The sequence below is a fragment of the Synchiropus splendidus genome, chromosome 7 (assembly GCF_027744825.2).
Source record: "Synchiropus splendidus isolate RoL2022-P1 chromosome 7, RoL_Sspl_1.0, whole genome shotgun sequence".
NCBI lineage: Eukaryota > Metazoa > Chordata > Actinopteri > Syngnathiformes > Callionymidae > Synchiropus > Synchiropus splendidus.
In genome coordinates this window covers 25,686,904-25,711,533 of record NC_071340.1, presented here as the reverse complement: position 1 = coordinate 25,711,533, position 24,630 = coordinate 25,686,904, and the positions used below count along the sequence as shown (strand labels likewise).

The 24,630-nt window shown below is 45.4% G+C and overlaps 1 protein-coding gene across 1 annotated transcript in view; it reads left to right on the top strand.

The window, feature by feature from the left end:
- Positions 1-24,630, top strand: part of zmat4a (zinc finger, matrin-type 4a) — a 96,574-nt gene that overhangs the window by 42,073 nt on the left and 29,871 nt on the right. Inside the window, exons 4-5 of the mRNA XM_053870295.1 lie at positions 9,304-9,460; positions 22,975-23,196. Of these exons, the coding sequence (XP_053726270.1) occupies positions 9,304-9,460; positions 22,975-23,196 (379 nt within the window). The remainder of the gene's footprint in view (positions 1-9,303; positions 9,461-22,974; positions 23,197-24,630) is intronic.

Genomic DNA, 24,630 nt, shown 5'->3' with positions numbered 1-24,630 from the left:
GAAGCCTCATATAACCATCACTAATAGCATCAGTCACTACTATAAAAGACCTATATGTCAACATGCGACAATGTTTGAAAACTTTCTACCTTCAGCACTGACGGCCATGATGGATGTGGTACGGCCAGTCTCCTGCCCTCGGCCGACTGGTCGGTGCCAGTAACTGGCATCCATTTTCAGTGAACCACTGCCACTGTGTTCAACGGCCATCCTGTTGTAGTCTTTGATGGATCTATAGTCCTGCTTCTCGAGTTTTTCGCAACATAGTTTGAGGGTCATTGCACCACAGGATCTCCAAGAGTTTCCTGGTGACTCCTCTCAACTCCTGCTGGATTGACTCAACATGATAAAGCTCCTTGGGTCCTCATTAGCCGGGAGAACTGCTGTTTTAGGGGCCATTGTTCACTTGTTTTGTTTTTTTTGTCCTGCAACAAAATGGCTGAACCGACCAGTCCCAGTCCCTACCTGTTACCGCCATGATACGCTACTTCCCTGGCCAATCACATGACAGTGACGTCATCATCGTGCACTAGACCCAGATGGTTGTCTAGATAAGGCAAATACAAACAGGACAGAGTGAGAAGGGCCAATAAATATTGTACTGTCTGATGAATAGAAAACAGAATTAACTGTCGACTGGTCATGCTAGTCACTTAGCAAGATGGCCGCTGTGTGGTGACCACCTTGGTCTCTAATATCAATAACTCACGTAAATATATGATCATCCATGGCACTGGTGTGACATCATCACATGGGGGTGTGTCGAAAGGCAGAAAGAGTCCAAAGTAGAGAACCTTGTTATCGTTTTGACAGTCATCAAAACTAGAAACCTCGGGGGATGACTTTGCTCGATTTCGACGGCGAGACATGGAACTCTTATTGTGCTGTGGTGCCAGATGAGCCAAGTAAAAAATGGTGTTCATTACGGAATGGTGGATTATATATAGGTGTACTGCAGGCGCCTCTTAAGTTCTCCGACATGTAGAGTTGAATCCTGAATGATTAAAGAAAGTCCGCCTCCATAAAAACTCCAGCTGGTGATGAAGCCACTCCGGCCCACTTCAGCGTAGCTTCCCCTCTGCCATTCGTTTTCCAGGAGTGCTGTTGCGTCAAAGCGTTTTCAGGAAGCATGTGAATGGCCTCTCTGAGGGAGCCAGGCCATTATTGGGAGGAGAGGGCCGTGATTGAACTGGAGCCTCACCTTGCAGGAAGCAGAGCCCAGAGGTCCGTAGCCTGGGTTAATGGACTGTTGGAGAAAAAGGAAATCTCTTACAGGGAAGTTAGATAATATGTGGAGAGAGAACGTCTGAGAGCTGGAGTGAATTGTTCACCTCACACGCTGGCGTTTTTACTCTGAGAATGGCGCTCTGTTTAACCCATCGATTCCATTAGTGTTTGGGGATTTTTAGGTTTCCGTTTCTACAGATTTGAAATCCTGTGGCATTCAGATCTATATGGTGTGTTTGTAGAAATCTCTCAGAATTGTAGCCGGGTGTATCGTGAATGTGTGGACTCTACTACTGTGAATGTTTAAAAGCAGCCACGAGCTTTGATGCGGCGATAGTGAGGGCTGGCTGGCGAACGCTTCCAGCGCCGCATGTTTGCTCTGGTCATCTAATTATCCCACCAGCAGATACGTCCTTCATGCAAATAAATAATACGCTTCATTGGGAAAAAAGCTGACCGGGCTATAAACCCAGATGTGTTTTTTTCGCTGAGTTGGTGATGATCAGAAACGTCTCCCGGCGGAGGCTTCTTTATGGTGGAGATTCACAATTATGATCAGCGGCGATAAGCTGTTTCTCTGCTGCGCTCCAGTCAGATAATGTGAGTGAGGGTCGACTAATGTGTGGCGGGCGGCTACAGCCCATCTCACTCTCCACACAATGCAGGGATAACTCAAAGGAGGCCTATATTTGATGACAAAGGCATAAGAGGCAGATTGAATGGCTCATTCTGAAACAGAATTACGGTTTGGTGACTGTAGTAGTGGTGTGACGGGAGGCAAAAACCTTGGCTCGACACTGCTCTCCGTTTTATTGAACTACTTTGGCCACTAAATCATTCTTCATTGATTTTGGAGATTCCATCGAGTCAGAGAGTGTAAACATGCTGCCTCCTCACTCACCGGTTTAGGTTTGTGGCTTCGCCTTCCTGTGATTCCTGTGATCAATTCGGTTCTCAACAAAGAAAAGGGAAGAGAAACAAGTCAATTATTAAAGAGATTTGGTGTATTGTTTCAGATTTTACTTACGATTCTACTTATTGAAACTGTGTCAGTTTGTTTTGTTATGGGTCAAGACATGGAGTGAGACCCAAGCGCAGTGATGAAAGTCACAGGAGGCAGGAGTGAGTCAAAGACAATAGTTTCATCATTAACAACAATGAAACCACAACAGAAAGCATCACTGAACCGGGAGAAACAAAGCGAGTCAGAATGTCCAAAATCAAAGGGGTCACCAAAACCAGCCGAAGTCCATAAACATGAATAAGAGTCCAACAGAAAGCGTCACTGATCCGGGAGAAACAAACAAACTTAAATCTGGAAACGGAGAGACAAAAACACAATGAACCGAGATAGTCCATCACAAAACAACACACGGAAACAGAGGAAGAAACAAGACCACTAACTCAGGCACCAGGGTTTCAGACAGAGTGATCAAAATAAGCAAACAAGGTTCAATGAACAAGGAGAGACAATTTACCACGGGAACAAGAGGAGACAATCTGGCACACGTTGCTGGAGTCCAGGTGTTCTTATACGCAGGTGATCAGAGGTTCATTGGCTCCAGCCGTGTGCCACAGGAACAGGAAGAAAGGAGGGAGGAAGCAAAAATAGGACCAAGGGACCAAAATAAAATCATGACATGTTTTTTTTTAATCAGAGGAGCGTCTTGAACAGTTGACTTGCTGATCTGGAACATGAATTAAGTGAAGCCTGGACCATGAGACAGAGAGCTCTAATTCTTTAAAATGGAGGTCTTTATTGGTCCTTGTGTCATGATCCGCTTTTATTTTGTCCCTAGATCCCTGTTTTGTGTCTCCCACCTTCCTGTTCCTGTGGCACACGGCTGAAGTCAATCACCCTCTGATCACCTGTGTGTAAAAACACCTGGACTCCAGCAACATGTGCCAGATCCACTCCTTTGTTTCTGTTTTTAAGCTTATTTTTTGACTACTCTCTCTGAAACCCTGGTGTCTGAGTTAGTGTTCTGTTCCTTCCTCTGTTTCCTCGAGTTTCCTGTTTTGCTCCGTGTGTTACGATTTCTGTTCATTGTGTTTTTGTCTCGCTGGTTACAGATTTAAGTTAGTTTGATTCTCTCGGTTCGGTGACGCTTTCTGTTCTGTTTTATTTTTGTGAATGATGAAACTGTAGTATTTGACTCGCTCCTGCCTCCTGTGACTTTCATCACTGCATTTGGGTCCCTCCCCGCGTCTTGAACCGTAAACACCTTGAACAAGTTCACAACGCCAACGTTCATATATGTATCTCATTTAATAGATCTGTAAACATGACATCCAAAGTGTACCTTATACATGGCGTAAATCTGATGTGTGATATTATAAAAAAATAAAAAACCAAATGAATTTCCACTGACAACAGCAAGTCAGTGCCATGCTAACTGTGTAGCTGTTAGCTTACTTCACATGTACTTCCATTGGTCCATGTGCCACAGGACAGAAGGGCCTGTACCAATACGATGATCTGGTTCGAGTACATGTATCATCACAGCCCTTGTATGAAGCCATATTCACTGTCCTGGCATAATATACTGACGCTGGGAAGTAACGTTTACGCCCTGTACTGAAATCAGCACCATCCCATGGCTTCACCCCAACCTCCATCTTTCTTGCCCATGACGCGCTGCCCAGGGCACCTGGATATATGGGACATGTGCTTCAGTTGAAACACTGATGCGCCAACACGCGAGGCTGTATTTGTTGTCAGTATAGAATAGGACACAAAACTCCACTTCCCAGTGTCAGCAGATCACACCATGGCAGTCAGGACGTGTTGCCTTGTCTGTAGTGGCTGATATATGCAAAGTGGTTTGTGTTCTTCGCTAGCGGTATGAAAACGAGCCGGGTGCTAACTAGGGCTCCAGCGACTCGTCAACATAGCCGACTATTCATCAAATAGACTATCAACAAATTAGTCGCCAAGGTGTCATTAGTTGACTAGTTGTGATGTCATCATTTAGTGTCTGAAACTCACTGACCACTGCGACCCAAAACGTTACTACTAATACTGGACCATTTCACAAAGGACACACACCACATTTTGAGCATTAACAATTTTACATATTTTTTTTTTATCTATATTGACCTATAAAACCTGTGTATATAACAGCCAAACCAGCCATGTTGGTGTGTCCTTTACCTACATATGTCGTATGATGATTGTATGGTAGTCGGTGGCTGGTCGACAACCAAAATAGTTGTTGCCAACGGAACCAGTTAAACGCTCTTTCGTGTGACTTGTGTGTTTTGTTGGAGCTGTGACTCTACTGTTACCTGCTGTGTGATTCTACTCAGTGAGAATTAACTACTGTAGACATCACACATTTAAGGCCAATGACATTGGTTTAAAAAACAAAACAATGTGGCGCAGGCATGTGTTCTCTTCAGTGCCTCTCATGTTTCTATGCTTGTTTTTGGAGATTATTAAATCACACCTTCCACTAATGCCACTTCATGGTTCCAGACGGTGCACACCACACTCTGGCAGTGAGAAAGTGCAGTGTCAGTGTTACGGCGCATATGCAGACGTTCAGGTTTATTATTCATCTCCGTGGCCTTGTGACACACTTTTCCTTTTGTCTGGACAGACTGAGTGGGTACCGCCTGCTGCTAAGAGTGAAGGTCACCTGACTCTGTGTCCGCTGCGTCAGCTCCCCTGTACGCGCAGACCGACGTCTACGGAAAGTTCTTTTTTAGCAGGGATACCGTCGTCCTCATTCCTGCTCAGGTGCCCGCGGGGCGTGCTGAGCCGAGCGATGCATGACCTGCACAGTGAGACTGGTCAGTATACGTCGGCGTCCGGGCTCCATGTTTGTTGACTGAGTGCATGAGGAAAACGCGAGTGTTGCCGCTGTCTATAACAAAACCTGGTGCAGTAGAACGTCGCATCTGGAGCACAATCTGGCGAGGACACGCTGAATCACTTCAGCTAAGAGGAAAATATGCAGCACAGCGCTGACAGCAAAGGAAATTTACTGCTTGCAAATCAAAAAGATTATATTATTATTCTTCACTTGACTGGATCAAAGACACCCCCTCCCCCTGAAAATACACACTGGCTCCCTCCCTCCCCACCTCGGCTCCTCCATCCACACTCCAATTACTCCTCAGTGCTGTGATGCTATTACACGTGTTTCAGATGACTCACTGCTTTTTGTCAAACTTCCAAATTGTTCAACACAGCTGACGGTGTCCGCCGCACTAATCCGGACCATACGAAGTCTTCAGATTACAGACTCGCTTCATCACCTTGCGATCGTCGATCTGCAGCCGCCTCAATTAGATTCTCATTTATGCGGTTTTAATTAAGCGTGAAATGATAGGCGCGTTCTATTTGGAGGAGACGCCTCATCTCCTGGTATTTTGGTGGTGGAATAGATCTGGGCGTTACGAGCGTGACGCGGTCCAAATGAGATGTTGGCTTGTGCCGTGTGTGTGTGTGAATGTGTTAGTGAAGGACGTGGCCAAGGGCAGGCCGTGTGTGGCAGGGTGACTCACACTGTGGATGTGTTTTCTCTTCTCACACTGTGGGAGGAAGAGTTGTGTCTCTCGTCCAACACACCTCCTGCCCTGCACGTACACACTCACGCGATCATGCCAAGCTCACCCTAAATAGCTTCAGCACGTGGGCAGAAAAGGTAACACAGTACTTAATGTTTCCTGTCTTATCGAACGTTGCATCCTTGTTTATGGCAGCAGACTGTGACGAGAAGTTTGAAATCAACTGCAGAATAAAGTACCGTAAAATACGCCGGAACATTAGCCCCACGCACTAAATTTAAGAAGGAAAATGGATCTTGTTCATCCATGACCCGCAGAGGTCTATAAGCCGTGGGTGCAGTGGTGCTGTCTGCAACGTAGAAAGGTTTAAAACTGCATGAGGATCACTTGTAAACTAGTTTGGAGAACAGGCTCTGGCATGGAGACTGACTCATGAAACAAACTGGGCAACGTTCTGAACTGGAAACATCAACTCCTCACTTCTTTCATTGACATTGAAGCGCTCAAAATGAACTGTTTTGTCCAGTTCTAACACCAGTTGCTGCTTCTGGTCTCCAGGAGATGGGCTTTGTGGGCGGAGCTGCAGACACGTGGCCAAAAACATTGCCTTAAGGTCAATGAAATACCTGGGATTTCATTGGTTTGATGTGATAATGCTCAGTATTTTGGCTGCAGGACGCTCTTTAGCCTGTAAAAATCCATGTATTAGCCACAGGGTTCGGACCATGAGAAAAAAGTAGCGGCTTATAGTATGGAAATTACAGTAGTTGTGTATGTATGTAAACATGTTATCAACATATCAACTGAGCTGTATGTTATGTGAGTGTTTAAAGACCAAAGTTTTATCCATGGAAAGATGAAACTTGCACATGGAAAATATGTTGTTGGATGACGTCACACTCGGCGTACTTCATCATTGTCAACGTTCCCATGCAGTAACAGTACAGTCATGCGTCCTGGTGCCTCATACTTTCGGCACCATGAGCTCCTGCCGTTCAGCCTTATCCCAACTATTCCTCTAGAAGCTCGGGAAACGCCACTGAAACAGATACTTGATTCAGTTGAATGTGTAGTGCATGAAGGTGCAACACAGAAGTTAGACTTCAGTCTCAAAACTGGACAGGAAAAGTCACATGACCACCATCGATATGCTTCGCCACGGGAGTGAGACTGTGTTTCCAATACTGTGCTGTATCCTCTAGCACCAGGCCGCGTGACATACATACATATATATATATATATATATATATATATATATATACTCATTTTATTTGCCGCACCATGATAGTGAAACTCTGGAATCTTGAACTTCTTTCTGCTGACTGACGGCGAGTGTCACGTCCTCAGACAGATGAATCAGAATCTAATGGGATCTGGCACTTGGTGTGTGGGAGACACAAGGGTCAATCGGATCATTTCCCTCGGCGTGTTTAAAGACTTTAATTGTTGTGTGCCACCCACGCGCTCTGACATGAAGGCTCCTGCAGGGAGGGAACTGTGGGTGCCGCTGCCATACTCAAGTCTCTCCTTGGTGATTCAACATGAGCCGTGATGGCGCGTTGACAAGCCTCAGCTGCTGCTGTGGAAGGTGGAGTCACCCACGTGTTAGACGCCCAAATCATGGCTGATTCTCTGACTCTGTCTGAGTCAGTTATGAGGCGGGAGCCTGCCATTTTCCTGAATATTGTGCCAAGAAACTGATGTGCTGTCACTCAAAACCTCATCCCGGAAATCAGGGAGTCAAGTCTTCAGTTATGAGGGCTCACACACACACACACACACACACACACACACAGGTTTGCCACACCTTCTTTGTGGGGACCGCTCATTGCCATCACCCTTTCCCCAGCCTCTCACCTTAAACCTAACCATCCAAAACACATGGCTCACCTGAACCAGGACGCACAAGGTTTAGAGGGTTAAACCCTCTAAGCCATTTTCTGAGCCTAGAATTGGGACAAATTCATTCCATACACACTTCAGACTAAAGATGGTTGAGGTTTCATGAAGCAGATGGCGCTGTCCGCTGGAAAATATTTGGACTTGAACTACTAATTCAATGAAACCAAGAGCACCATCTAGTGGCCTGTGAAAATGAGGACACTGTTTCAACCCAGCAACACTGTTTCATGATGCCTCATCTAGCATCACTACTTCAGACCACTGGATCTTGTAGGATAATCATAGGAGAGATAAGGCTATTCTTGGTCATGAAAAAAATGATATTTGAATCCGACTGTTCGTAAGCAGGCAGCTCCAGAGATTGTTTACCACCGTAGTTCACAAGTCTGTATTGCAAAGGAATATGGTTCTCTCGATCAACGTACAGATCAGTGTACGAACCTGAAAGAACATGGCGACGCTCGACTTGGCTGAGCAAACGGACAGAGCTTCATGCTGCTGTAAAGCACAACATCCAGCGGAGAAGAGCAGCTGGTGGGACTGGGAAGTTGCGGAGGTCACCTGGTTTCTGTTGTCTCACCCTCCTCTTATAGAGTATCGGCCTTTTGTCGACCCCGCCTGCTGGGACTCAGCGTCCCGCTCTGTCTCTTATTCCTCGCTCCAAACCAACGTGTCTGTCTCTTGCTTCTGGTGTGTGGTGCTCAGGCCCAGATGGGGGCTCAGGGAGCGGTCCACCATCAGCGCTAATGGCCGTTCTGCCACCACTTAATTCTGAGTCGACTCCATTTGAATCCCACCAGGATCAAAACACTTGAAGCGCAGAGTGTCGCAGTCTGAATTTGGAGGAGAGCACTGATGTGTTTAATGTGCAGCTGTCTTCTAAATGCGGGACTGACTCTGAGGGTGTGGGACCCGTGTGGAGATACGTTTTGAAAATGTACTGCTGTACTTTACGATCATCTAAGTCAAACGTTTGGCTGCTGTCTTCTGACCAACAGCTGAACTGTGTTTTCATTATTCACAAGCTCAGTGTTTTGCTGTGTAATAGGATTAAGGGCTTCTCTGTCACCCTGGAGAATTCGGAAGCTTGAAACTTAATCAGTTTTACACTGTAAACATAAACGCACCCAAAGTGTTGGAGACACGACACCAGAGCCTGTGTTTCATGGTGCGACCTCACAGCTTAGGCCGGTTATTTGAACGCTTGAGTCATGGAAATATATATAATACAATAGAATTTATGTTACATATAATATAGAATATAATGTCATTTTTGCCTCAGCAGCCTAACTAGCATATTCAGGGATTCTGGATTGCTGGGGCTCAATGCTATTTTGATAATATTTTATAAAATAGCACGAGTCATCTGGAGAGAACATTTATTTATTTAGTTAATTTTATGAAATAGCCTGTGTTAACAGTCTATTCAGCTACTTACACTGAACTACATTTTATAAAAATAACATTTTTCTCTCTCAAAATCAACTACGTTAACTTTATTTAGTTAAAAGTGACTTTTTTTGAAACTTTTATGAATAATCATTAAAAATTCCATGTACTGTGACTTGAATTGCATGTGTCGATATTGTTCGATGTCTGGATTTTGGCTCTCTGTCTTTGACTCCTCAGTGTCTCTTCAATATATCTCCTTGCTTGCAGGGCGGCGACGAAGGCGACGTGGACAAGAACAAGTGCTGCACGCTGTGCAACATGTCTTTCACGTCAGCGGTCGTGGCACAGTCACACTACCAGGGTAAAATCCACGCCAAGAGGTTAAAACTGCTCCTGGGGGAGCAGCCGGCCATCACCGCCAAAGGTACTGCTCCACTCTGACTTGCAGTGAAACTACAGGTGTGACAGAGTGACTCTGGAGACGGCATGAAAAAGAGGATTACGCCGTGTTTCTTGTTATGAAGTCAAGTAGATGGAGCCGAACTGAAGGGCGCTTTAGGGGTCACCTGAAGTGCGCCTTGTAAGTCCTCTTGCTAATCTCCTGAATATGAAGAGTCTCAGCTGAGAGACTTCTGAAATAGCTTTCATATTCACCTAAAAATGACTTGTACGTGTGCAGAGATACTTGACATGGCAACCAGGCGACCTCAGCTTTCAGGCCGCGCCTGTCATGGGTCCAAGCCATTGGTTGTGATGCGGTATTGGACTACTACTATTAGAAAGTGGTCAATACATTTGAATTTAAGCTCTTTACTTGAGAGCATATGTATCTATAATGGATGACAGATCCACCTCAGTATTCGCTGTATACCAGTCGTATACATCGCTGTGAGAGTATACGGCTGCTCACTTTTGTGGCTTTCAACCGAGGTCATAAAATATGTATTTTAGGAATGAGGTCCTGAAATCTCTGCCTCCTTGATCTTTATGAATAATTGATGTCAACTAAAAGACATTAATGGGACCCTTTCCTGCCTGTCGGACTTTTCCGACTTCAGTCGGTTTGTAAAGATCAACTCCCGCCCAGCATCAGGGTGGGCGGTCCAATTCCCTGCGGACCCACATTAGATTCTGTCAGTGTTGGAAGGGTCTGTCAAGCCCGAAAGACAGAAGCCTGCAACACAGAGCGTCTTGAATTTTATTGCTTTAATACTATTCACTGAGGGAAAAATAGTGTCATTACACAATGGCAGTATATGTTATTTGATTATATTTTATTTGTTGCCGATATCAACATTTGATGTCCTTTTTTAAGTGGAGAGTATCTTGGTAACATAACTGGAGGTAGTTAATATGACTATCGTCAAGTATTGCTTTTGTTTTCCAAGATCCTTTCATCAGTTTGTAGAACAGAGGAGGGTGTTGTACGTCAGCGGTCTTCTGCAGCAGTCGTGCATTTGCGCTTCCTTTTATGTACAAAATTGAGCATGTCCTTTTCAAACCATGTTACCATCACTGATCACATGCTTCTTCACATTGGTATTGCTCTTCGCCAATGTATCCACCAGGGGGAGCAGCCCAGAGTCAAACCTTATGACAACAACAAACTCCCAAACCAACATGGCGACTGAGGAGTCAGCATTGATCATGTTGCTCTTGCACAAAAGAGGAAGCGGGGGCAGCGTTGTAGGAGGCGGTGGTCGGTGAGGAGGTGAAATATATGGCCACCGGAGGACGGAGAGTTTCCACCATCGATATGTCTTCTTCCTGTCTCACTAGAGCTACGTATCGGGGAGGAACAGCAACACTGCCCCCTATGGTTTCCACTGGTACTGCTCCGTTTGGTCCGTATCTGTGAGCTTAGTGGAAACATTTAGAAATACGGAGGAAATGAAGGCAGAGCACGGACAGAAGAATCCGTCCGGATCTGTACTTGTTTCATGACATTTTAAGAGCCGTGACTGTAGCAGGATATGGCTTTTTTTTCTTTTCAGAAAACTCCAGCTCAGTGGCATCACTGTCAGTCCTTTGCATATTTCTATGAACTTGCAGTTTTGTGTGTTTGCTGTGAAAGGCACCAAAAACCAGAGCACAGAGGAATTACAAAACACCCAAACCTATACAGCAGCACAGCCCAGGGCTGGTGAAAGCCATTACTTCCACTCTAGTTGCTGCTCCTCCACTCATCAGATATGTTCTGCATGGGCTTTTTTTGGACTATTCTTTGTTGCTACTTTACATATAAATCAGCTACCAACTTTCACTCTCATTTATTTTGGGTTCATCGTTTCTCTCTCCTAAGGTTTTGTCTCCACATTTCATACTGGGTCAGTTGCCCGAAGGGAAGCGTCAGATACTTAATCCTCAGTGACATAATTCACAGGCTCTTGGTTTGATTTTCTTTTTTAATTCTTACCAGCCTTGATCCAAGACTTTGTAATAGATGGATTAAGTATTTTTATGTGAAATGGATCGTCCCAAATCTGAGTCATTCACTGTCCTCTCTCCACACACTGAGGTGCTTCGTCCATTGAATGGGCGTTTCCATGCTACATCACCCATTCATCCATCTAAAGGAGGCGTGTTTTGAGAGTTGGGTAATGGCTGGGCATCATTCATACTCAAACCTCTACCTACCTACCTCCTTGAGACTCCTCACAAAGTCAAGTACGCTAGCGGATAAAACGTCCTGGTGGTTGTTTCGAATGGTAGCCTTCTATTGTACCGCGACAGAGGGATGACTGACAGGCTTACCTGTCATGTCTCTCAGCATGACCCAAATACACACAGTCAACCCCTCCTCTCCCCCTTGGTGTGATATATTGACGCTGGGAAAGTGGACTTGTGCGTCCTATACTGACGCCAGAGGCAGCCTACAGCATGGCATGTTGACTCACTCGGCTTTCAATTGAAACACATGGCAGCGCCTTACGTAAAGGAAAGACAGAGGTTGATGAAGTGTCAGTTTCTACTCCATTGAATCACCTATGCAACAACATGCAATGCGGAACGCTGCCATTGTCGTAAGTATATGACGCAAAAGTCCACCCCCCAATATGAATATACTACACTCTGGGAGTGCGGATGGGTTATACTGCAATTTCTTTATATTTTTTTATATTTGTTTAAAAATGTCTGCAGAAAGGGGTGGGCAATATGGCAAAATATATCTTTGGTGTCGCGGGTCCGACAAGCAACAGTCCATCATTCTGGGGTGAAGGTGTGTGGTCACGACACATCAGGTTTAGAAACAGCTGGAAGTTGGCGTCTTTGCTGTGAGTGTGTGGACGCTTCAGCATAGATCTATAGTGTGTAGAAGGAACATAACCATATGCCATCATGGTGAAAACGGTCGAAAAACACTTGTCTAGACCAGTGATTCTTAACCATAGGGCCGAGGCCTATGGTTCTGCCGCGAGCGCCTCCTAGAGGGCCATTAAAAGTTTTCTTGTTTTACCCCTCTGGGCCCTGAGACGCTCAGTTTTAATACACTTGCCACATATGGTGGCAGTAGTGTGTCACTGCATTGACTTGACAGCTGCAAATGAAGCAGTTTTAAAAAAGTTTATTTGAACATTTTATGGCAATACTTTTATTTACACTTCATTTATATCTTCTTTGGAGTTTAAATAAAATGTACAATTTTTATTTTATGATGTTTAGACATGGTTTTATTATATTTATTTTTGCTAAGAATTGTATTCAGTTTTTCCAATTTTGCGTCAAGCGTATTTTTTTCTTTTTTTCTTTAGTAAAATTGATGAAAATGACTTTGGTCGGACTTTTCAATGACAAATATCTTTGCGCTGATCACTTGGCTTCATGACATTTCACAAGTTTTTGGTTTGTTTACGTTTGTTTGTTGACAGATAAAATCAAGAGTCATGAACCAGTTCTATGACTTTAAAGGGCCCCGGGTCCATTTGGGGCCCCGAGATCAGCGAGGTCAAGAACCCAGACAGTACGAATGGCCACTGGAAACAGGAGGGAACTCCAGAGGACGGCAGCGCGTTCTCTCGGAGCGCAGCTCTCTCCGTCCTCTGTTGTTCCTGCCATGTATTTGCCCTCAGCATTTCCATCACTATGTTCCAACTTTGGCTCTAATTATGAAGAAAATCCAGACAGCACCTCAACAGCTGGCATCTTTTGTTAATTATTTAATCACCATCTGCAGCGGAGCTGCCGATAATGGACGAGTGTTGTCGTGTCCTCAGCCAGCAGCTTCCACTTGACTTTGTTTTTTCGGGAGAATGTGCAAAGTTCAGCCTGGGACCCAGAGATTTACAAGCACAGAGACACAAGTTGTTCTGTGGGACGTGTTTGCCTGTGACTTCTCTGAAACTTTAGAGTGCTTGAGTTCGAGCAGGCTGTTGGACAGAATGACGGGTTTGCCATCAGACGGATGCTGTGAATGAGAGGTGAATCGGTGGCTCAGGAGGTTGAGCGACTCGTCCTATGATCATTGGGTCTCAGTCGCAGTGCTCTTGGGAAGGGCACCTCGCCAACCTTGCCTCGCGGGAATGTGAGTCAGTCTCGGGGAGATCAAGGGGAGCCGCCTGGCAGCCCCTGTTTTGTCAGCCATTTTTTGCTTGTTTCAAGAGGCAAAAATAAAACTGAAGGTGTTTTTCTGTCATTTTCCATTTGGTTTGGGATGATTCAGTCGCAACACCAATTTTGTTTGAATAACAAACAGATTCTCAGAGATTTAATGCTGCAATAGTAGACGGAAAGAACCGGCTAACTCGGCACATTATCAACGTCACTGACGATGTTCTGGTTCAAGCCGCAGGCTGGACGACGCACGGTGTAAAAAATTAGGTTTGTCAGTTCAACATAGACATATCAATTTATTAGGTATTTAAGTGAAGGATTTGAAAGGATGGACTTTAATGTTCCAATTCACGCACCCTAGTTGTGCGTGTATGACCTCTGGCTACTACTGTGCACCATTCCCCAGCCACGTGAAGCCTGGCTTGTAAATCACAGGCCGTTCTTGTTTGCTCCGAAAGTCCTTTCATTCCGTGGAGAACCGCCGGTGTTCAGGTGTTCATTGTTTCCAAACCCAGTTGAATTTCAAAGTTGCTTTTTATCCCATTCATCAAGTTGCTGCTGCTCAGGTCGCTGCTCTGTGGCCGACTTTTCCCCTCCTGGCCTCCTGCTCCGGAGCCAACATCGATCTGGCCCCGCTGTTACGTTTGCTGAAATATTGATGTGGTCCGGGAGTGACTGAAGAGAAAGTTCCGATTAGACTCCTCACAAGGACAGCGTTTATGAAGAGTGGCGCTCAGTGGAACATTATTATTTGATCTTTTGTTTCTGTATGTAAAATAATATGAAGGTGGTGATGTTCAGTAAGTGAGTCTAGTAGTTTCATTTTGAATAGGTGCGAATGACAGTATTCCAGGAAGGATCACAGTCAACCCTCGTACCGAAGACACGTCTCTATCTCGCTTGGAAAGACACTGACCTCTTCAATTTTCTCATGTTTGTGTTTCTTATCTTGGGTTGAGATGGATAGATGAGGCATCATGAAACAGTGTCCTCATTGTCAGAGGCCACTAGATGGCGCTCTTGGTTTAGAAATGATGTGAGGCTTCATTGGATTAGTTGGTCAAGACCAGACATTTTACAGCAGACAGCGCCATCTGGTGGTCCGTGAAAACCCAGACACTGTTTCATGAAACCTCCGTCGTACAAATATATTCCAGCATTTTACTCCATGTCTGCATCCCTGAAAAATTTACAGTGAAGTGAAGGGAGCGTTTTAATGCTCGTTCTTGTCCGATAGTCGGGTCAGGAAGTACAGCGGCACTCACCAAAGCCGCTTCCTTGAGCATATATTTTAGTGCTCTATCTTCTCCAGTGACTTGTTCGTATCTACCTGGACAAGAGGTCAGAGCGAATTACCGTGATAAGGTCTCCACACTTCTCTTTTTTTTTTCCGTTTCCTCAAATGAGCTGACGAAAGCCGTTTCACCCACGTTTCCATTTTAAGGATTTTTGCTGACGTGCTCAAGCATTAAAACCATCTTCCCCGGCGCTGAAGTAAAATAATTCAGATGCAAATATGAGCGTTTAACTGCAGGACATAATCGTGTATAGCACCTGTCAGGGGGGATAATGCCAGGATGAACAGTGAAGTGCAGTTGTGAAATTATATCTTCCACTGGTCTACACCAGAAACTCGCTGCAGAGAATCCACCATTCTGGGAAGACGCAATGAAGTTTTATACTTGTATTTATTGTATGCTTCAGTATATGAAACTTGATGCCAATCCAGACCAGACCTGGGCAAAGTGCAGCACTTTATTTTTTTCACACTATTTACTTCAGTTTTGTTTTGGGTTTTTTTAAGTTACAGACATTGCTTTGAATGAGGGTGAAGACACTGGGATATCGTCCACTGTCTTGAGTAACATCAGCATCAGTCACTTTCACCAGAGGATGTTCAGAAGGAAAACCCATTCACATGTGAATGCAGTTGGCTTCCATAACCTTCACGACTTTAAATATATCTCTAAATATACCTTACATGTATTTGATATGACCTTATTTTATCATTCATCTTTCTTTTTACTTGCCTTTTTTCTACTACTAAATCTTGTCCCTTGTAATAAATGAAAAGAAAATTGGAAAAAATGTGTATATAATGTCCATGTTTTCAGTTTCCGAAGCCTGATATTGTGAGTCTTTAAACGTGTTGATGAAATGAAACATGTCTTTTTGGATTGCAGCAGCATCCTAATTCTTGACAGCTTTCCTGCTCACTTTGTGCTCATTACTTCTGTGCACATTTTGCCCCTTTCCCATCATGTCAAGGCTCTTTTTCTTCATCCCTCCTTTCCTTCAGCAGTGTAACTACCCACCCCAGGATCGAGGCCACTGTAGCTTTAAACAAGTATATTGTTCAGAAATGGCTGCTGACTGAAGTGAGCAGTCAGAGCCTTCTTCTAAAGTGTCAACAGAGCGACTTGCCTTTATTTAAAATGCAGCAGTTTCAGTAAATCAGCAGCACAAAAAAAAAAAAACCACAAGAAACAGTTTTGTTTCCTAAGTAGCAGATTTCAAAGCGGCAGTTTGGGTTGGAAGAGATAACTACAAGGATCCGCAGCACTTTGATCCTCTCGTGCGGGAGATGTTGAAAACCCACAGATTTAGAATAAATGTCGGGGATGAATAGCTCTGCTTTGTGCCGACGCTCCCTCAGCATACTAATGTCCGCATGTTTGGCTTTCAATGTCTCACTGCGCCAGAGAAAATCTTCAATTCCGCGTCGCGACTTAGCCATTGATATTTCATGCCGCCCAAAACATGAGGCTCCGGCTGAGATTGTGTTCCTCAAACACTGCGAGAGCACTTTTTTGGTGAGCATTTCCCAGCAGACCCGACAGTAAGTGATGTGAGTTTGACTAATTACTTCAGCGAGACGTCCTCCGAGAGGCAGATCTGCTGTTTAGTAAAATATACTTCACTCACGCAGACGTGCTCAGAAGTTTGTTTTCACACACAAGCGGCCCAAACTTTTCTGAGATTTTTATCATCGCTAATACATTCGTAGTCTGAAGAAATTGAATCTGACAGTATTCATCGGAAGCGTGGTTAACAAAACGATGCACAGAGACCTTTCAACTTCGAAGACAGGAAGGTCCTAGTCTACCAAACCCCGGAAGAGGCACATCATGCCCATTGGAGCCTGAGCCACGACATTTACAGTGTATACAGGGGAGAGATAGGTTTAGTTTACACTAGAACAGGGTAACATTGTCTCTGTTCTGCCCCAAAATGGAAGCGTTATGCTGCTAAACATGCTATTTGGTGAATATTGTAGCAGCAAATGGAGAAACGCACACTTGTTCTGACAATTTTGACCTCAAAGGAAAACAACAAATGCTGCACAGGCTCACCAAAGACGGCTGCCAGTATAGAATGTGGCGTGCGCACTGCTCTCTGTACTTCACAATGATAAACATGGATCATCAGGCGACAATGATTCATTCTCCGTTGGACTGAATCTGCCTCCCCAAAAATGATCTTTGACAATTGTGTCAAAATAATTCTGGGGCAGGAGGAGAAAGCTGCAGCGCGTGGATTTATTATGCGGCAGATTGAGGCCCATCTGTTTCTTTCAAGCCCTCAGAAACTCCTCAGCACTATTGTGGAGTTTGGCCTCATGAAATGCTGCACTTGTATTTTCTTTCAGTCCTTTTTGTCAAGGACAACATTCATAGCACAATGGTTATTGGACACAGATGTGGCTGTGGCACTGGACGTACATTAGATGAGCTGCAGTAGGTGTTGGGAGGAATTCACTTGCTTATTCCATGCTTAATACCTTAATACCAGACATTGAAATATTACTGTGTTGTGTCATGACCGAAAGGATGAGATGGCGGATACAAGCGGCTGAGATGAGTTTCCTCCGCAGGGTGGCTGGGCGCACCCTTAGAGATAGGGTGAGGAGTTCGGTCATCCGGGAGGAGCTCGGGGTGGAGCCGCTGCTCCTCCACATCGAGAGGAACCAGCTGAGGTGGATCGGGCATCTGATCCCCCGCCCCCTGGACGCCTCCCTGGGGAGGTGTTCCGGGCATGTCCTACCGGGAGGAGACCCCGGGGAAGACCCAGGACTCGCTGGAGAGATGATGTCTCCGCTCTGGCCTGGGAACGCCTCGGGATCCCCCGGGAAGAGCTGGAGGAGGTTTGTGCGGATCAGGAAGTTTGGGCTTCCTTGCTCCGAATGCTGCCTCCGCAACCCGACCCCAGATAAGCGTCAGAAGAAGGTGAAGGTGACTGTGTTGTAAAGTATATCCCGTTTTATTGCAAATGTATAAGTTCCCTTGCATCAAAGAGGTGTTCATCTGTCACTATTTCTCGTAAGCCTCCATTGATCTGTGGGAAAGTTCAATTGTCAAGGAGCGTCGCGGCACACGATGGGATGTTGAAATGAATAAGTCATGTTCGGTTCACTTCCAGAAACTTGACAGTGTGGTACAGACTTTTAAGAAGCTTCCACAGCACCATAATCTCAGATGTTTAGCTGTCTGCAGAGCTCTTCCCAGACAGCGAGCATCCTGATCCTGCAGGTCTCAGACTGAAGTCTATTGTTGAGGACTGTAATGCGCTTGACTTGGTTGACATTGCTCCACCGTGTCCTCCATTCAGTCCAGGCTGCTGGTCTCTGCAGCCTCACCAGGATGCCAAGCACTTGTGAGCTACCCAGGTTTGCTGCAGATGAAGGTCCCCACCCTTCTAAAGATGCACTTTCTGGTCTGTGCTTCTGTAGACAGCAAATACAGAGGTCCACCTCCAACCTCATCATCTTATGCCAGATAGAATCATCTGAAAACTTGTGTCTTCCGGACTGAACCCTTTGGGCGCCAGGTTTTTTTCAATGAAATCTTGAACACTGATGTTACCATTTCAAAATCTAGAGAGTAGAATAAAGATATGCTGTAAAAGAAAAGAGTCTTTGCTGGTACTGCATTGACAAAACTGCAGGATTGGCAGGAGCACTGGGCTCCAGCATTGGCACTCGACCTGGCGTCACTCATTCCGCCGTGTTTTTATGGGGACCAGACTGGGGACAAACACCATTCAGATTGCAGCATTCACACACGTTGTGAATACACGATCCGTTTCTGCATGTGCATCACTTTGAACATTCTCTTCTTCTCTATAATCTGTCTGCATTGAGAGAAGATTTAGAAGTGTTTATAGTATTTAAATAAAGGCAGAGATCAGATCTGTTTTGTGTGTGAGTATATGACTCGTGACATCAGGTCAATACTGCCTGCTTCAAGAGTTGATTTTGGACTTGGAACGCGGCTGGCCAGTGTGCACGTGTATGCTCACCCTGCAGGTTAGCGTGTCTTCAGTGACCCAACCTTTGGGATGGCAGACTGCCTCCCCTCGACCTGCAGTGGTGGGGGCAGCTTTCACACTCGATTTCAAAATCAATTGAAATGTTTGTCCAGATTTTCATGGCGCACGTGTCTCGCCATCTGCCTCCTGTGACGTCAGTCCGACAGACTCACAGGAACTTGCGCAGGCTCTTGACACGTTTGCACCCAAGTGAAGACTTTCTCGCTCCTGCTGGCTTCCGGTGTGGCCGTGCATTAACAGCTATGAAGGTGGTGACGTTCTGTTTCCAGACGCTCTGTGCTAAAACCATGTGCGTATTAGCTCAGAGCGACGACGCGCCGCTGTGCAGAGAGCTTGCACTGATGATGATGAACGAGCCTTGCTCACCTCGTGTAATGGCAGCGCTTGAGTCGGTGCAGAACATCGCTCCTGTCCAGCTCATTTGCTGTTTGACTGGGAAAAGTAAGAACAAAAAAGTCTAATATTCTTATAAAAGTTCAACTTTCATATTCTGAATAGCTGATTCCACATGAGCTTTTGCATTTATAGCGTCAACAACTTTGCCTCGGGCTCTGGACTAACTGGCGGCACAAGTGCGTCCCATGCTCCGGACCTGGTGTAACAGCTGACAGATGACGGATCATCAGAACCTGCACTGGGCAGAGACGTTCAGCCGCGTGAATATGGAAGAGTTGCTGATGATTCAGAACAAACAAAACCTGTTTACCCGACTGATCGAGTCGGTGCTTGCACATGTGGTTTCTAACCCATGTGTTTGTTTTTACTTTCAATGTTTTGACGGTTTTCTCGTTCTGACGCTGCTAGCGTTGAATATATCTGATCATTCCATTTGCGCTCAAATAGCCACTGTTTTCAAATGGGCTTGTGCATCCAGCGTCGACTACAAAGTCAGTATTCCGTATTGCACAGGAGTCAAAGGTTTTCTCTTCCTGGTGACGTGTCATGCAAGTCGGAGCTCTGTTGACTGTCTCATTGTGCGTTGCTATTTGGAATATATGATGATGTACGATGTACGTGCGATGTACAGTATATGGGATGCTCTCCTCCTGACTGACGCTGAAGCGCACCGCCTGTCTTCCTTTTCACGTGACATGCCACCCACGACATCAGGCATATGTAAAAGTCTGCTGCTGCTTGAAAATATTTGATGTGTTGGGTGTAAGAATGTGGTTTCACCCAAGTTATTTTCATCACGTTCATGTAGCAAAATTACAGTTGAGGTGAAAATGGTTTGGCGGATGTATACACTGTCCCTGTGCCTTTCTAGTATCACGTTAAATGATAATCTTAGCGAGTGGACCTTTTGAGAGTACCTTCAGATGGAGCTAATTTTACTACCAAGCATCTTAAAAACACCACCACAAGAAGGCTGTGAAACTTAAAGAATACAGGTACAAATCTTCACTGCTAGAACGGACGAGTTTATGAGAGGGCAGCCCATTAAACGCAAAGCAGATGACGAATCGACGCAGCCGACCCAAGCTAAGAAGCGAAAATAGGGCGACTCCTATCTTGCCTTCTTTTTGAACTTGTACTGTCTGTGCAGAGTAATTTATCACTCATATATTGTCATTCAGTCGAATCTCAACTGAGCGATTGAGATTCCAAATTTCTAAATCTATTTACAGCCCCACTTGTAATGACAATGACGTTATATGTCACTTTTGTGGCCAGAAATGATGTCTTTGGAGCTCACATGGTCAACAGAGCAGCTTCGATAAGTGATTCATGTTTATCAAGGCTAAAACATGACAGTATTTATAACTCTCCGCGGACAAGTTCCTTTATATAGACGCCCTATTTCCGTATCTGAGATTCACTCTTGTCGTGGCAGAAGTGGGGAATAAATAGACACATCTACAGATGTCAAGCCGCACTTTGTCAAGTCGCCGTTTTTAGATCAATTGTTTATCTTCTTCCGTCTACCTTAAATGGCGAGTCCATCCATCGCTGCCTCCGAGTTAATTCACTTTGTCAACTGTGAGCACCGGGAGGCAATTGCCTGTCACTAACTGTTGCCGGTGTCTGGGATGTCTAGTTATCAAATCTGATCGAGGGTGACAAGAACGTGGATTTTTCCTCCAGCAGCTCGGAATATGGTTGGATTTTCATTTACATTTAAAACTGTTGTATTCTGCTGGAGGAGCGAAGTGTGGATGTGTACCAACCTTGTTACGTATGGATGCAACGTTTGGCTGAAAAATCTTTTTATTTTTCTTGAAATGAAATTGCAGTGGCTGTGTGTCTCCTGATTCGGGGCCACTGGAGCCCTTTTCTTCTTTAATTAAAAAGTCAGATTTTATCAGGCAGTGGAAGCATAAACTCCTTTTTGAGAAAGTGGTGTGCCACTTTTCTCTTTTCCCATCATAGCTCTGTGGAAAAAAAGTCAGGGCATAGTATATATTCTTGGGTGAGAAATAGATCTGCTCATTTTTCCTGTCTTCTCCGGCCGGCGTGTCCCACTGGACACAAAGGAAATGGATTATGAAACGGCACTAAAGTAGACTTCGGGGCGGTCGAGTCTCCTGTGTCAGATATATGAATGACAAATACATCATAAACTTTAGAGGTTGCTTCTCGATAGCTGCTGAGAAGATGCTTCCTGGAGGAGGAACGTATTGAATTGTGACTGAGATGAGAGAACGCTGCCACTGTGGAACGTCATGGGACGGCAGTAAACGTTGACTTAGGGTGGGCTGAGCACTCGTGTGTTAAAACGTATTAAGCTGATAGTTGGAGGCCGGGGGAGTGAAGAGCGAGGGGTGGGGGGGGTTTAATGCCAGCATCCATGCATGACGGCACAAGTGGGCAACGACAAGCAGAGCAGGCTCTTCATTCCATTTGTCAAGTGGAATTTAGGTTTTTCTCTTCATATGTTTAATTGAGATAACGGCTTATTACGCCGAGCGCTGCCTTTACATTGGGCGGCTTGTTAAAGCTGCAGAGTTTTAAACAAGCCTTTTCATCTCTGCGGCTGCGGCTCTTGTTATTTGTCATGATCGTCATCTGATGCGCTCACCACACGTTGACATTTTAGGGACAAGTCCCAAAATAAAGAATAAAGTGGCCCCTGCCTTTGATCCCTTCATCACCCTCTGGACTGTTGCCTTTCAATGGAATACCTTGAAATGCAAGGTAAAAATGTGCGACTCTCTTCACTAGTGGTACAGTTGTAAACCAGAAAACGTGACTTGAACTGGTGAGCAAACGGAGCTCCGTGACTCTGGCCGTTACTCACACAGCCTCTGCACCAGATCGGCTGCTGTCTGGAATCTGACTGTCATAAATTCAAACTGCAATTGGTCTGTATCTGGGCCTGGTACCATAGAGGACAGGGATCCCATCGTAGATCCGGACCAGATACATGATGCTACGTTTGCAGTCAGGGAGTGGTTACTCTGATAGCAAACTGTTTCGAGCCTGGATGTACTATGGCATCCGTTCGGATTCAGGCCACATGCCATTTGATCGATGTGACACATCCGGAACGGATCCACGTGTCGGATCCGAAAGAGATGTGGGCCCGATCTGGCCCAGAGTAGCAAAATCAAGTGAATATATGGCCCTGTTTTTCATGACTTCTGGCCGAGAGCCGGCTGCTAACTGGACTAGCTCATCCAGTGATGGTCACACAAAAGAGTTGTTCATTTCACAAGAGTCAGGTTGTTGTTAATACTCTGTATTTTCCCTCATCATCCTCTCCATCATCATCAAGTCTCATTCATGAGTCTTCAAGTTGCTCCTCAACATGCCTCTCCAAAGAGTCCAATATGTTGAGCTTTATTCCATTCAAAGCTGTAAATTTACAAGTCAAATAAAAGTACTATTTGGGCTGCGGTGAGATCGTGGAATAGAAGGTCTGAGGCTAACAGTCTTGAATGAATGAATTTTACACTTCTGTTGTGTTTAGTTGCCTCCATTGTGCCATTGTACTTCAGGGACACTGTTTTTCTGAAGCACAAATATGAGCAGCCATCTTTGCTGGCCTTGACTCGAAGCCATGAGAGTCAAGGTTGAGATGACTCTGCTAACTGATCTTAAACTCTCTCTCTCCGTCAGAGGCGTCGCCCAGCCCTGTCAAGAGTTCGCCGGAAACCTCTCCCATGACTTCCCCCCGCCAGCGCCGGGACTCGGACCGCTACTGTCAGCTATGCAACGCCTGGTTCAACAATCCCGGGATGGCCCAGCAGCATTACGACGGGAAAAAGCACAAGAAGAACGCAGCCCGGGCCGACCTGCTGGAGCAGCTGGGCAAAACCCTGGACATGGGCGAGATGAAAGGTACATTTGATGGCTTGATGGTGTGAAGGGGTGGAGGCGCCACGACTCTTTGAGTTGCTGTGGTGGCATGAGAAGTCATCAGGTATCTTGGTTTGAGTTTTAGCTTATGACATGAAAGCAGATCCTGGAGAGACACAGTGAACTAGAGCTGGGCTGATGTGCCCCACAAGGGGGCGCACTCTTCCGGCTGACCGCAGATGGACAGCAGCTCTGGGCTGTGGCGCGGGAGGTATCCACCAGGTCTCTCCTGCAGCTGTCAGCTCCAGTCCCTCTGGACTCCACCGGCATGTCACAAGCTGTTAATTTTACAGAAGCGCAGAGGGACGTTGGTGGCTCTTGCTCGCACGGTCACAATATGTCAATAGCGATTACACAGTATTGTTCCAGCTGGTGGAGGTGCGGCTGCCAGAGGAGCAGAAGGTGCCCAGAGGTGTAGTGAAGACCAGCAGAGCGTGTCCCAGCCGTGCGGGAGAGACCAGGCCTCTCAGTTCAGCTGCCTTCGCTTCCTCGGTCTGACCTGACTCCCGCTGCATCAGCCCAGTGATCACTGTTATCATCAGCCCGTCATTATTCAGTATAGTTATGATCATGTTTTCTGACTTCGGTGTTGTTAAGAGAGTGGCTTTTTAACTCGTACTACCTGCTCTGAGTATTTTTTCACTTGTTTTACTGCCATCCAGGTTGCAGGTGGTGAAGTACATTTTGACTCAATCTCACATTTTATCATGAAAAATCTTGGGAAAGATGTGTTTCGGAAGGTGTTGCTGTTATGGACCGTTCACTGTGGTAATACTAATGTTGCACTCTGTTACTTATTATTATCTGGACGCCCCTTGAGACATCTGACAGAATTTCATGTGGTCAATCTTTGATTCTATACGCAGCAGTTTTGATGGATAATTGAGGCTTCATGGCACAGTACTGAAGGGTAGTTAATGCTTCATGACACAGTAGTGAAGGGTAGATGACGCTTCATGAAACAGTGTCCTGATTTTCAGATGCCACCAGGTGGCACTGCCTGCTGTAAAATGTTTGGACTTGAACAATGAAACCTCACATCATTTCTAAACCAAGAGCGCCATCTAGTGGCCTCTGAAAATCAGGACACCGTTTCATCAACACTGCAACACTGTTTCCTTCATGATACCTCATCTACCATATAGTTTTGAAGTGGCAACATCGAAACAAAATAACACATGAGCACATCATGGTGGTACACATGAATATGATGGTTTTCATCGCATTGTGTGCGAAAAAAAAACACAATAGAAACATCATAATGACTGAAGTCTGTTGTTCGTGGAACTGAAGTCACGAGTTCCGGCCGGACATATGAAATGAAAATATGCTGCATATGCATGCGTGCACGACATGTGATGGTCGGGGAAACAGAGCAAGGCAGTAACCAGAAGAGACAGTGTGCACGAGTCCCGA